General features: G+C 36.6%; 1 protein-coding gene across 3 annotated transcripts in view; it reads right to left on the reverse strand.

Annotated features, from left to right (window-relative positions):
* VPS13D (vacuolar protein sorting 13 homolog D) overlaps positions 1-13,134 on the reverse strand; it is a 99,508-nt gene extending 86,374 nt beyond the window's left edge. For all 3 annotated transcript variants that reach the window (XM_074161607.1, XM_074161606.1, XM_074161605.1), the window contains exons 1-16: positions 12,966-13,134; positions 11,965-12,042; positions 11,542-11,732; positions 11,153-11,233; positions 9,742-9,858; positions 9,421-9,525; positions 8,931-9,101; positions 8,084-8,184; positions 7,292-7,460; positions 5,783-5,875; positions 4,837-5,047; positions 4,082-4,261; positions 3,505-3,635; positions 2,670-2,742; positions 1,983-2,153; positions 543-673 (exon numbers count right to left, since the gene is read on the reverse strand). In XM_074161607.1, coding sequence (XP_074017708.1) covers positions 543-673; positions 1,983-2,153; positions 2,670-2,742; positions 3,505-3,635; positions 4,082-4,261; positions 4,837-5,047; positions 5,783-5,875; positions 7,292-7,460; positions 8,084-8,184; positions 8,931-9,101; positions 9,421-9,525; positions 9,742-9,858; positions 11,153-11,233; positions 11,542-11,732; positions 11,965-12,042; positions 12,966-13,062 — 2,100 coding nt within the window. In that variant the 5' untranslated portion in view covers positions 13,063-13,134. The remainder of the gene's footprint in view (positions 1-542; positions 674-1,982; positions 2,154-2,669; positions 2,743-3,504; positions 3,636-4,081; positions 4,262-4,836; positions 5,048-5,782; positions 5,876-7,291; positions 7,461-8,083; positions 8,185-8,930; positions 9,102-9,420; positions 9,526-9,741; positions 9,859-11,152; positions 11,234-11,541; positions 11,733-11,964; positions 12,043-12,965) is intronic.
* Positions 13,135-14,687: the final 1,553 nt, after the last annotated feature.

Below are 14,687 nucleotides of genomic sequence, written 5' to 3' on the forward strand. Positions count from 1 at the left end.
ACGCTGTTTTATCAAACATCAAATTATCACGTTACCAGAACAAGTATGTTTTCATTTTACTGAAAACGATGTAAAACAACTATCTTGCATCAATATAGCTAACTCCAAAGTTAGGGATTAATGATCGTGATACATATACCAGTATTACTTGAAGACTGTAGAATAAGCAAGACCAAATCAAGGTAGAACAACTTTTTAATTTAGAAAATAATCTTTAAATATGTTACACAGATATTTAGTAAGTTTGACATAGCAGAGCTCCAAGGCACACTAGAGCCAGTAAGCTGGCATAAAGTCATCTCAGTAATGGGGTCAAGAAAATAAAACTACTATTCTGCCATTATTCACAACAGGTCTGCAGCACAAAAATGGACTGTTTCACAGCAAAAGGAATACTACAATAACACAAGTAAAACTCCCCACTTTCTTAAAAAGCACACCACAAAAACAAACAACAAAAAACTCCATGCTTTAGAGCTTCAAGTCCTAAATCATATGGCAAAAAAAAAGCCTACATAAGCATTTTGGGGGCAAAAACTTACAATGAAGTCTCCTACTAGTAGACGATCAATAGTTTGCCTGATTTCAGCTTTTGTCTGCATTTTCAGCTTGTTGTACTGTCTTCTGGCAGCTTCAGCCACTCTTGCCTCTAACTCAGACTGATATCCAAAACCTGCACAACAGATATAAAACAGACTAGGTATAATTTTGTTCATCTGTTACTGAATCAGGAAAAAAAAAGGAAGAGAAGAAAGAGAAGAAAGAGAAGAAAGAGAAGAAAGAGAAGAAAGAGAAGAAAGAGAAGAAAGAGAAGAAAGAGAAGAAAGAGAAGAAAGAGAAGAAAGAGAAGAAAGAGAAGAAAGAGAAGAAAGAGAAGAAAGAGAAGAAAGAGAAGAAAGAGAAGAAAGAGAAGAAAGAGAAGAAAGAGAAGAAAGAGAAGAAAGAGAAGAAAGAGAAGAAAGAGAAGAAAGAGAAGAAAGAGAAGAAAGAGAAGAAAGAGAAGAAAGAGAAGAAAGAGAAGAAAGAGAAGAAAGAGAAGAAAGAGAAGAAAGAGAAGAAAGAGAAGAAAGAGAAGAAAGAGAAGAAAGAGAAGAAAGAGAAGAAAGAGAAGAAAGAGAAGAAAGAGAAGATATATTTTAAATTCTAGCAGTAAAATATTCTGCTTTTAACTGTCCTCTCAAAAAACCGGTTGGTCTCCACCAATTTTAAGGAGAGAGAACAGAAACAGGCATCCTATTTCATGCATTTTAATTTAGGCATCATGAACATCCACCATGTGGTATCGCAGCAACTTGCAATTTTAAAGTTGAAGTTTCAGGAGTCTGCCCAAGCAAAATCCCCAATTTAATTAAACAAAGAAAGAAAAAAAATAAATATCAATAGAATGGAATAGTTTGGGTTGGAAGGGACCCTTAAAGGCCATCTAGTCCAACCCCCCTACAATGAGCAGGGGCATCTTCAACGTGTGGGAGCGAGTCCAGAGGAGGCCACAGAGATGCTGGGAGGGCTGGAGCCCCTCAGCCATGAGGACAGGCTGAGAGAGTTGGGGGCATTCAGCCTGGAGAAGAGAAGGCTCTGGGGAGACCTTAGAGCCCCTTCCAGTCCCTCAAGGGGCTCCACGAAAGACAACGACAAACCTTTTAGCAGTGCCTGTTGCAACAGAACAAGGGGTAATGGTTTTAAACTAAAAGAGGGCAGATTTAGACTAGCTATAAGGAAGACATTTACACTGAGGGTGGTGAGACACTGGCCCAGGTCGCCCCGAGAGGTGGTAAATACCCCATCCTTGGGAACATTCAAGGTCAGGTTGGATGGGGCTCTGAGCAAGACTCAGAGTATTGCTTAATTTGAATTTAAAGTGAGATTCTTTGATTAGTGTTTTATATTTCTAAGAATGAAAATAAATAAAAATCAAAGATAAGATATATCAAAGATATAATACCACCAACCCCACCAAAAAAAAAAACACATTAAAGGTTAACCTGAGGTATGAACCCTTCCCTTGTAGAAGAAGTCAGCTACTTTCTTAATGGCTTGTGGGTTGTAAATAATGTTTAGAGGTCTGGTACTGACTTCCAGGCGCCTCTCAAAATTACTGTGGATTGGATTTCTTTCATAAAGCATCTCAAACACTGGGGCATCTGGATCTGCAACTGAATAAAAAAAGAGTTACAAAAAGCAGCTGTAAAAAAACCCAAAACAAACAAATGGACAAAAGCAATAAACAAACCCCAACAAATTTAATAACTACTTTCTACTTGGTACTACTAGGAAAGTAGTACCCATCTGAAAATTCTTCAGTGACTTAAATGCAAGTCATTCGATCAACTCCCACAATCAACAGGATCCAACATTTGTAGGTACAAAAACATTTTCAGAACTGGAGTCTTAATGTTGAACTCTTAACGATTTTTTTTCTTTTTTTTAGACCAAGACAAAGAGCAAGGGAAACTCCCGTTGTCTTGAAATACATTTTTTCTTACTCATTTCCTTTAAAGTCAACTTCCACCGCACCCTTATATCTGAACAAAGCTTCTACAATTTTATCTTTACTATTTGCAAAAAGCATTTGCGTGAATTCAAACTTCAGGCACTCAGTTTTGAAATTTCTGTTTTGTAGGAATTCTCGCATACGCTTGTTATCATCAAACATAAAATGAAATCTTTACCAGCGCTCTGATTAGTCATTTCTGAGGACAAACTCTGGAGTCCAAAAGAAGACATGCAGCCAACCTCTTTTTGCTAGGAAGAATTTAAAAGAAAAACATTGTTTAGATAAAATCAACCAAGCCACCTGATATAAGCATAAAAGTCTTTTCTGTACTAGTCTTACGGTCACTTTATAAGTGAATTACATGGATAGTCTGAGATTACTATATGCGGTTTTTTTCCTTGATGTAGTCAAAGGAGAGAGGGAAGTATGAGTAAGAAGATAACACTATCTCCTCATGTACCAGACAGACTGAAGTGCAAATTTCAGTTGGTCCTCTACAAATTACGCAATACAAAATACACGGGAAATTGTCATAGAGTTAGATTAAAATTTTGTTTGCTCAGAAGAGGTATTTGAAATCTTTTCATCAATTTATCAGGAAGAAAAAAAATATTTCTGCATTTCTGCTTTTAGTGTAACAGTGTACAGGTGAAAGAAAACCTTACTTGGACCAATGAGTTTTATGAAAAAGAACCATCACTCATTAAGCAGCAATGCTGATTGTTCCAAAAATCAAATCTTGTTCAACAAATTATCTTCTTCCAACACATGTAAGTATAAATTAAAGTTACAAGCACACAGAGCAAACAACAAGGAGCTCTACAAATGATCTTTGGAAAGGGAGGGGAAAACTAAGTTCAACAACTGCAATTTTTTCTTCAAGACTTTTGTGTTCTCTTTCTGGAATAGACACAAACCAAGAAAAATATGTGTTGAATTTTGGAATGTAACTATTTTCATATAGACTCATGCATCCTACATAGTAACTTAAAAGAGTTTTTTTCACCTACAGGATTCGGGAAAACAAGAACAGGAAATATGGTCCCTTCTGTTGCCAGATCCCTCAGAAAAAGACCACCGAGCTGAACTTTGAGAAGGGAAGAATTTCTGCGAGGAAGGGATTCTGCTAAGATCTTTACACCTGGAATATAAATACATAATATGCTTTTATTTCTTTTAACACACAGCATAGGTTATTTTTAAATTTTACTGATAACAAATATCATCCAACAAACAAGTCTGTTGGAAGTGCTTACGTATTTTTATTTCTACTAAACAAATTAAGCACAGAAATTTGGAATAAATTCCAATGACTGCTAAGCAAGTATTTCTATAGTTGTCTTCCTTCCGCACATAGCGATGTCTAAAATTAGATTTCTGTCGAAATCATTCACACATCTGAAGACAGAAACTTATTTTCACTTGATACATCAATTTCCACAAGCTGTTTTCAGATTTTCATTTTGAACTTTGTTCCAGCATAGTAATTTAAAGAATTTAAAAAAAAAAAAATCAAAGGAAGGCTTGAAGGTGGACAGAGCCCTGGGGTTTTTTTTGAGAAAGAACATAAATTGACTCAATAAATACCTGAAAACTCCAGCTGCATAAAAGCAGTCTCCTCAGCACGTGCAATCTTCTTCTCCTTATGCAACAGAGTGAAAGAGCCACCTTGCAACTGTAGATTTAATTTAGCAAAAACATGATCTCTCTTTGTAAAGGTATTCATGCTAGAAGCATCTGCAGCAGGATCAAAAAATTCATCTGCACCTAATTAAAAAAAATACCAACAAAACAACACATTAAATAAGTTGAGTTTCTCGAAGGCTACTAAAGAATAAAAAGGTTTCTCTGAATTTGAAAATAAAGACTTCCCCAGCTCTAGGGGAGAAAAACAGAAACAAAAAATAAAGCAGATGCACCTCCTTCCTTAACAAATCCCAGTATTCTGTAGAACTCTTCTATTTCAATGAAGGTAACGTAAACCTAAATTTACGAAGACCCCAGTAACCCAGTACTGTTAATGTTATACCCAGTCATAGCACCAGTCACCCCACCCATCCGAAACAGAAAAAGTCCCAGAGCTCTTTGCCATGAATATCTATAATACTGGAAGCAAATATATTCTATATATCACTTTAGAAATAAACAGCTACACGAGGTACTGAGATTTTTTAACAGGTTCTTAACCTGTAGACAGGCTCTGCTTAGGTACGTCTGTTGACACACGTAATCTTTGAACAGTACAGAACCACCGAGCTGTTTCTATTCACCTTTAAGAGGTATCTAACTATGGTAGCATCAGCAGCCTTAAAAAGAAACAGAAAACCCCTATACTCCCATACCTAGTATGTCTTCTGGATTCCACTGTTCCTTTGGGTCTGGGAGAAGCCCTTCAAAAGGTTCACCTTCGTACGTTTGCTGAGTGTATCCATACCAACCTCCCCAACCAGGAAACCAAGACTGAAGATACTGCAGCATTCCAGTGCTACTGCCATGTGCGGACTCTGCTGTAGGGGAGCCTCCAGGGCAATCAGGCAACGGCTCTTTAACACTCTATGTTTGAACATTGAAGACATACACATTACTACTGGCAAGTGAAAGAATATCACAAGTGTACAAAAAAGTCCCAATAGAAACACAGTTCCATGTTCTGTTTACTCAGCACTCTTCAGTATACCAGCAGTGATATTTTCAATCAATACTTAGCCTATTAGGAGAGCAGTGGTAAAGAAATAACAAACATATAATCAGTTAACTGCTGCATACTCATACATAAAGCTATATAGCATGATTTAAATCTTAGTCTAGAAACACTAAACCAAATAAGAAGTCATTTGACACCATAAAACACAGCTCTAAATTTTAGCAATTGTATTTGAAAGATACACAACATTGTACTGTTACAGAGATTAGTTTGTATTTTATGAAAAGAAAGCCATTTACACAAGGCTCACTTCTGCCATATATTTATTCTGGGAAAATATTCATTATAGGCCTTTATTTTCCACTCTCTGTTTTTAAGATGAAGAGTACTTGCCCTAGGAATTCTGGCAAGGGGCAAGGTACTATTGAGGAAGATCATCGTACGAGTAGGCAAAAGATTTCACTGTGCAAGCGAAACAGTAATAACTGGAGTAACCGAGCACTGGCTGCAATTTTAGCATTAATGCCACACTTCCAAATCAAAACAAACATATGCTGACGCTCTGCAGCGGAACAGAACACAATGCCTCAGAATAATTCACTTAAAGATTCCAAATATTACCGTGTATGCAGAATGTTCCTCACCTCAGACAGGTCATGAAATTTATCATGAACTATCTCATACAGTATCTTCAACTCTTCATAAGTTTGCTCATCCTCAATACGATGCATTTCTGCCTGAAAAGACAAAAAAATATAAAGTAACTGCAGTAAAAGAATGCAGTGTTTCATTCACAAACATGTCAAACATCTCTGCACTGAGTAAATTAGAGACTCACGGAAAAAACTAATGTGGCATTAATGATAGTACCCAAGTGCTCAAGCACATGAAAATAAACAGAATTCATGTGGGCAACTGTAACACTGCTATTCCCCTGTATTACAAATAAAGTTTACTTGCACTGTAAAATACATTCTTTTATGACTTTTCATGGTAAAAATTCCTTGCCCAACTATATCCTTCTACCACACATCAGAAGCAAGGTTCACAGCACAAAATGTAAGCCATGGAAAATAAGCTGATTTAACAGAATGACTAACTTAGCCAGGAGCAAAAAAAGGTTCTATCTTGAATAAAGGAGGTAGAGGAAAAGAACTGCATAAATTAGGACAACGTAGTATTCATATTCAGTCACTCAGACATGTTGTCTTCTTTGTACTGATTAAGAAGTTCTTTGTGGAAGCTTATGATTCACCACCCATGTCTAAAAAATATAGAATGAAACAAGAAAGTAAAAGGCATTTTTCTAGTCCAATGGCATTGCCCTTGTTACACTTCACAGCTCTGCTGAAGACAGCACACACTGTATGAAGGGAAAAGTCTCCTGCTTTGCCAGGTACTATAAAGTTTCCAGTACAGTGACCTACTCCTACAGTTCATGTCTAAAGAACACAAGTAACGACTACATACAACTTAAAGTATCAGTAGAATCGCACCTGTAATTAAGGTGAGGTACACGGTGCCCTGAACTGATTTAACAAAAAAGTCTCAATACACCTTGCAGCTAATTATAAAAAGAAACTAATTTTATTTCACAGGTTTTTTTCTTTCTGAGCTAGGACACAGGTTCATTATTAGAGGCACTTTCCCTCTAAATTCTTCTGCCTAAAATCAACTGCGGAAAAATAAAAAAACCCAAACCAACCTAAAACCCAACAAAGCACCCCTAAACACTCTCAAATAGCCACAGTTTTTCCTACATTATCTACCCAACCATACGGGTGACCTGACACACTTCTGATATTTAAATACTTTTTGAGTCTACAGAGAAACACAAGTTAAGAAAGCATGTCACAGACTGACACGAGCTTTCTATGAGAGTTAATGCTATTTTTGGTGAAAATCAGTCACAGCTGAAAAAAAAAAAAAAAAAGGACAGCTTTTTGCATAGCAAAACAAAACCACAAGAATCTCACTGCACAGACACCTCCCACAAGCCCAGGTTTCAAGTATTAAAAACTCAGTTATGGTCAAAAGACAGTCTGTTCAGTGAAAATGGCCTGCAGTAAAACTAAAGATGTTTCTGAAATAGAACAGATTTAAGTTTGAGAACATGGAACAAACCAAATATAAGAAAACTCAAATCTAAATACCTGCTCTGCAGCAGACAGCAGTTCCCCCTTCAACTTGCTGTAATACATGTCAGTGTAAGATACTGCATCTCGGGCCCGATGTAACGCGAACTCCCAGGTGGAACGTTGTCTCTGCTCCCTGATCTCCGAAATATTTGCATTCAAAGCAAAAATCCACCATTCTCGGCAGCTGAAACATTTTAAAATCACTGTATTAGCAATATTTTCAAAAAACCCAAATGCATGACAAACTGCTAAAAGGTCCAGAGAGATTCAGTGAAAAAACAGTCGGCAACTGGTCAGAAAAAAGCACCAGCATTAGAGCCAACATGTGTGGGCAACTTCTACAAACTGTGTAGAACAGTGCTCTGCAAAGTCCCCTCCACTTTAGTGGGACTTAGTAAAGCTGTTCCATATCAGGCACAGACAACAAAATGTTGAGTTATAAAGACCTCTGGTCTGAACTGATACCATCTGTCTTATTTATCATTAAAAGAAACTTAAAAGGAGCTCTTTCCACAAAGAATATTTCAGAACATCAGAGTGTGTGCATGGGGGTAGAACCTTCAACTTAATTTCAGTTCCTGGAAGCTGTGAAAGGAGGATTTAAAATCTCAGGTAAGAATAATTTTGTTCTAAATTTGAATTACATCTGAATATTTAGAATTGATTTATGAAGTAGGGGAACAAGACATGAAAACTGAAACTCTAATATATGATTATTATCTACCTTTTTATATTTGTCTTCATTCTAGCCTCTTAGTATAGTTTTTAATATTATATTAACACCACCACATCTGTAGATATACTTACTTCTCTGTCACTGTAACTTTTGGTCTCCACTTCCTGAATTTAAGCTGTCGTTCCTTTCTAGCCAGTTCTTTTAAAAATCCCATGATCTGCTGATACTGCATCTTTTGGTAAAACAATAGACAGATCAATTAGGCAATATTGGGAGTGCTTTCCAAAGCAAAGGGGGAGGAGGGGGGTATACACCAAAACAAACAAAAAATCAACCACAGGCTTAGTTATCTGCATCAATGGCCTGCATATAGCTTCAAAATTAAGCTTAATGTTAATCATAATTCGCTTCTCTAGTGCCACATATCTTCTCCCAGTACCTAGTAGTTAATGTGTGACACTCAATTTAAAGGCGTCCTTACTTACAAACAACTTATTTAGTATATCCCTTTCAGTTGCTTCTAAAACTAAATCCTTCAGAAAGTATTAATTTTATGCTACTATAATTGGTATTTAAGCCATTACAAACACTACCACAATTTTATTACTCTGACAGGTATTTCACTGTTTGAATCAGCACCTGTTTTCTTAGAGGTAGATAATTCAACATGGCATTTTACCAGCAGAATCTTCAGAAGCACTGACATACAAACAGTAGCAGCACGTGGGAAGGAAAAAATGCACTCTATGTCAAACTACCAATTTGAATTTGTAGGCATTGTGATAACCAAAACATAAAGGAGTAGCTTCTTTAATCAGTCGTTCTGACCATAAAGCAGTGTGCAACCAGAGCACCCAGGTACCCACGCAACCTAGTTTGGACATCCAACAGCACGGCGTTCATGATGGCCTCACGTGCCCTGCTTCTCAACAGTCTGTTCCAGACACAGAGAGTTAAATGAAGATGGTTGGTATTTACCTGTGAAAGCTTCAAGGGTATAGTCTCAAGCTGAATGTCACACTCAAGCCGCGGAGTCTGGCGTGATCTTAAAGGCTCCTTAGAACAATTTCTCTTAAGAAGAGCAGAAGTGCATACAGGTTCCATGATGTAATTATGATCACGGCTTTCCATACTTCTATCCATTGCTTCCTGTGGGTTACAAGCAGATTTATTCTATAAGGAATGAGCGTACAACACTTACTAGGATGCACTGGTTTCGTATCCTAGAATACACTTATAAGCATGCCAGTCCATTAAAAAGCCCTCTTAAACATGTTCTGTCCTCAAAGGTAAAACAAGGTATTTCACAGCACAGCCTTTGTGGGTTGCACGTGTATCCTATCGTTATAGCCTGAAACCGTAACCTTCTGTTGCTCTTAAAAGCACCACATCAAATGAATTCTAAGTCAATTTGGTCTGCAATATAGAAAGGAGACTTAACAACAACAAAAAAATATCTCTCTTGTACCTGTAGCTGACCAGGAGGCAGGTCACCCAATAAAGTGCAGTTGGTATCCCAATAAACACTGAAGTCAGCAACATCCAACTGTTTTTTCCGCATTAGCTTCTCTACCTGAAGTAGAAAAAGTGGAATAAAGTCAAGATCACACACCACGTGTCATGTAATTCTTCGTTCTACATTCTCAATAAACAACATGAAATGCCCAGAATCAATTTATCACAATAACCACATTATTAAAATGCCATATATTTTACTAAATATTTACTAGCATCCAGAAAATACAGCACGACATCTTAGCTGAGTTTTTGTATAAAAAGTTATACTTACTGGTTCAAATACTGCATTTTGCATTGATACATTTTTGATGCATATGCCAAACGCAAACGGCTGCAAAGGATTTGTGACACCATCTTCAAACCTCACATGGACATCTTGAATTTTTAGCTAAACAGAAAAAAAGCCATTACTAGAGATGATTTGAGTGGACAGCAGTATTATTCATTAATACTGAAGCAATTTAATATTTAATTTCTGTACTTATCCAACAAATTTCTGGTAGTTATTTAGACCTCAGAAATCCTGTTCCCCATTTCTGTTCTGTACTCCCTGGCTCTGCCTTCTCCTCAGATACCACCAGTCCCTGCCCTTCTCCCGAAAAACAACCAGTCACTTTCACAAGACAGTGTACTTTCTTTTGCTATCCTTCTATTCTCCTCCATTTTAAAGGCAAATGTGTAATCGCCAACCGAAGACTCAAATTTGTTTTAGGTAATGGAATCATCAGCATGGGCCAGAATTACAAACTAAACAATACAAGGTGACCCAAGCTAATTTTATATTGGTAAAACCTTTGAGAGCACCGAGTTACTGTGATTGCTCAGAGAACGTAGAGTCCAGGACTGAGAAAAGTATAGATACTCTCGCCTCGAGCTCCTGCACCAAATACATCCTTCTCTAACACCAGGAAAAGCAAACGGTCTGAGGTATCCGGCCTCTAAATTGCCTCTAGTGAGTTGAAATGCAACCAAATAATATACTCAGTCTATCATAAGAAAAAAGAAGGATAGTCCTTTCACGGAGGTGAGCAAAGTTTAGCAAGTAATATGTAGAAAGCTCCTGTTTCTTAAACACAAATGATTAATGATGTGAACATTGCTAAAATGTCATTAACTACATTAGGACTTCTAAACAGAAAAAGCAACAGAGTGTAAAAGCCATACTTCTGAGTCATTTTGATATTCAGGAGATACATGGCAGATTTTTATTAATAGAAGAATAATAATTAACTTGAGAGACAATTTGTAGTCAAATAATCAAAATCATAGATCAGCAGAAACTCTGAGATATGTTTACTTATAAATTACCTCTTTATCAAAACAAATCATGCTCTTCTGCTTCATAAACAGTATTTTGGTGGGTTTATAACTAAAAGAACTGAAATGTGAGCAAAACCCTCAGATTCCATGCAAATTCATTACCTATCTACTGTTACAAACCAAAAAAAGTTGATGTTTTCCCCTTGGTAAAAGCAGGATGGAGGGTTTTGTCTTTCCGGAAGTCCCCATCAGGACTAGTTTAAGACTGAAGTTATGAAGGTTCAGTCTGAAAAGGGACTGTCCTCTGCCAAACACCTACCTTTGATTTACATATTTCTTTCCTGAGGACTACATAATGTGAAGCACAGTGGGCACAGGTAATTCTTAACAAGTGGGAAAAGCTCTACAATGCAAAGACTTACTTCAATGTTTTCCACAATTCTTGTGACTACAGATGCAGTAACTGAGTACCAGTAGGATTCCCCTTTCTGTTGTCGTTCTTTCTAAAAGAGAAAATAGGGATAAACATTAACCACCACTGAAACAACTGGTCAGGAAACAACACACCTTCTTATATTGAAATTACTGTGAACAGGGAGAAAGGGGAAAAAAACCCCAAGATTTCAGCATCTCCAACATATGTGGGACACACGACGTGACAGGGCAGGGGGGCAGAAATTGCACTGTTAGCTTGTATAAATAAAATTCTAACTTGGTTTCCTATGAGTTCGTTCTCCTACTTGTTAGGAGACTTAAATGCCATCCATCTACCATAGCGGTTTTTTCACCATGAAAGACAAGTGTGACTCACTTTCCATTTTTCTTCAAGTGCTAGAAGAAGGGCTTTCTTGTGTTCTCTTTCTTGCAACTTCTCCTTTTCCTCATCAAAATCTTCCTTTTTTTCTGGTGCACCAATTAAGTGCAGTTTTGAGACAGATATCACCCATGGATCCACGTGTGGGCGATAAAAAGGTATCTGCAGTGTTATTTTGCCAATGAAACCTAGATATACAAAAGAGAGATGCTATCAGATTCCCGTGTAAACATACTTTATCACCCTTGGAAAACCTGCAAGAAAAAGTGGTGTAAGAAACAAACAAGCTAAAGTAGATTACCTGAAAACCAGGTTACCTCATTTGTTCAAGCTTCTGACTCACAGGTTAAGGTTCTTCTAAAATATGCAATACTTCCTGTTTATAAATATTCATCCTGCACACACAAACAAAATACAAACCTGCCTTTACTTCAAATGGTAATTCCAGTTCCTTCAAGGCATCTTTCTTTAGTGGCAAGTTTTCCAATTCAACAGCACCTACACAAAGCAGAAAAAAAGACAAGTCTGTTAAACAAAATTACACCAAAATTATGCCAAAAGAATGCCAGCCTGAACATTATTAGTCTAAAATGACTAGCATCATCTTTTAAAGAAAAAAAAAAATCAAATAGGATTTCACGAGAACAGCCAACATACCATTTCAAGTTGTGTTGCAATTGCAATGGTTATTTAATATACTTGTTAATTTTCCAATGTCATACGCTCAAACTATTTGATGAGATCACCTAGAAGCAATCTCCTGCAAGGTTCTAAATCTGAACTTTATTGTAACCAAGGAGAAAGCTTCTTCTCTTTGTCTTTTCAAAAGAGATACTTCACATATTGTCTCAATATTACCAAAAGTATGCACAGAAAAGCTCTAAAGAGTTATAAAATATTCCCTCAAAAAATAGCAAATAATAGCAGCAAAAGGTAAATTAGAAAGTACTGATTTGAGGACTCTGTAAAAGTACAAGAATCGTGAACGTAACGTGATATAACATAAACCAGAAGTCTTATTGACAGGGGAGTAACTACTAGCACCAAAACTTAAGAGGTAAAGACTACAGAATATTTCCTGCCACAGTCCCTCAACAGGAAAGTTTCTGAACAGTATTAAGAAAAATGACACTCAAATATTATATAAATAAAACATGCTGACAAGATATGCTAAGCATACTTTGGAAGTTTTCATATAAATTGGTTTAACAGTGTTGATAAAAAGCAACAGATAGGAACACAAGAGAATTTACTATACATTTAAAGTGCTAGCACAAAACTCTATATTAAATGGGTTTTTATAATCATTAAACACAATATTGACTGTTTCTATTCCACCTTCCAGTTATTACAAAAACATATCAACTTTTCTTTAAAATCTCAGTATGAAAACACTACAAGAAAATACCCCAAAGCCTCACCCTTTAGAAGAGCAACTGAAAGTTGGTCTGTGTTCAGGTTATTGACATATTTGCCCAAATAGGTGTTGAGTACCCAGGCTACCAATCCTTCCAACATGACTGTCCTAGAAGAGGGCAACTAACGTTTTTCTGTCATTTTCTGGATTGCTGTTCCATAATTAGTCTCACTCTGAAAGAAAAAAAAAAAATCACAAAGAAAATGATTGTCTGAAATACACTCTCTCTGCAGAGCTGATATAGTGCTATCACTCTAATTCTTACTGTACTCAATCTAAAAAGCAGGAAGAACACGAAGCTGGATTTCTACCTTAAAAAAATGCTTTATGCTATACCCTTTAAGTCTCAAATCAAGAGTTTCATATGGAGCTTTAATGACTATAGATCGCTCCCACTGGCAAATTAAATTAATCTCTCATCCTTTTTCTAATCAAAACACTGCATTTTGTTGCCATAATCAACAAGGCCAATCTACAGTTCTTTTCCAGAAAAGGGAAGACTAAAATTCCACATTTATGTGAAGCAGTTTTGCACTGGCTTTCTCGACTTCTGTTGCCAGTCTTTTCTCCAAGATGCCAACATTCTGGTTTTGGAAGCCTGGTCTAAAGTAACAGCCCAGAGCCTTCGACAGTGTTTTTGTACAATTCTTATATGACATCTGTGAAACAACTCACCCCTCTTTTGGGAAGGGTGTATGTGTGAGAAGTAATTGGATACAGGTCCCATAAATAGCTCATCAACAGTTACTCTAACAGCTTTTCAAAGTGATAGCAGAGATAACTGCATCAAGGAGGGGGAAAAAAAAACTACAGCAGAAAAGCAACACTTGTCATACACGTAAATATTTCCCTTCATACTCTTCTTCAGCCATTTCTGTTTCAACCTATGTGGTAATCAGACCATTAAAACCCTAAGTACCTCTTCAAGTTTTTAACCAGTGAATTGCAAAACTACAATTAGCTTCTGCAAGGGCAGGATCAAGCATGTTATTACAGGACATGTACAAGGAAAAAAGCATGCAGGCCATATCCTGTGGTTAGAATGCAGTAAATGTATCAGTTCTGCGTTTATAAAAGCCTCCCAACCCCACAGCCCTCCCTAAACCACTGTACGTAAGGTTGAGTTCTAGAGAGCAGAAGAGCAAGATATGTCAGATTTATTTACGTCTGACAATAAGAAAATGACAACTTCAAGAGTTCTTTTTTAAATTTGATATTAAGATTCACAGGTTTCTCGTTATGAGGTTCGCTTGATTTTAGGCACCCCCATTTAAACCTTTATTTCTTTAAAAAATAGCCTGTGAAAATATTTAACTAATGTTGTTAATATAACCAGTATTATGCAAATAAAAGGCTTTTTCTAAAGGCTGAAAAGTGAAACTATACTGTCCTGTAAAATGTTACATTCAAATAAAGCATATCTTTACATTAAATAAGTTTAACGTTTTTATCTTTGTAAAATTTCTCAACATTTTTCAAAAACAAGAGTATTATTCCACATAACAAAGACCAAGCATTTGTACACATGGGGCCACCACGTCACATTATGGAGTTTTATTCTAATAAAACAGACAAGCTGAAGTTCAAACACTAGCAAATACAGTAATCCTTGTCATGTTAGCCTTAAAAAAAAAAAAAGTAAATAAAATAGGAAACCTACAGGTGTTAGGAACCAAATCAGAGGAAAGATCTTGAAGAAACATTCCGACCAGGTTAGCATCCCAGT

This window comes from Numenius arquata, chromosome 20, assembly GCF_964106895.1.
Source record: "Numenius arquata chromosome 20, bNumArq3.hap1.1, whole genome shotgun sequence".
NCBI classification, from domain to species: domain Eukaryota; kingdom Metazoa; phylum Chordata; class Aves; order Charadriiformes; family Scolopacidae; genus Numenius; species Numenius arquata.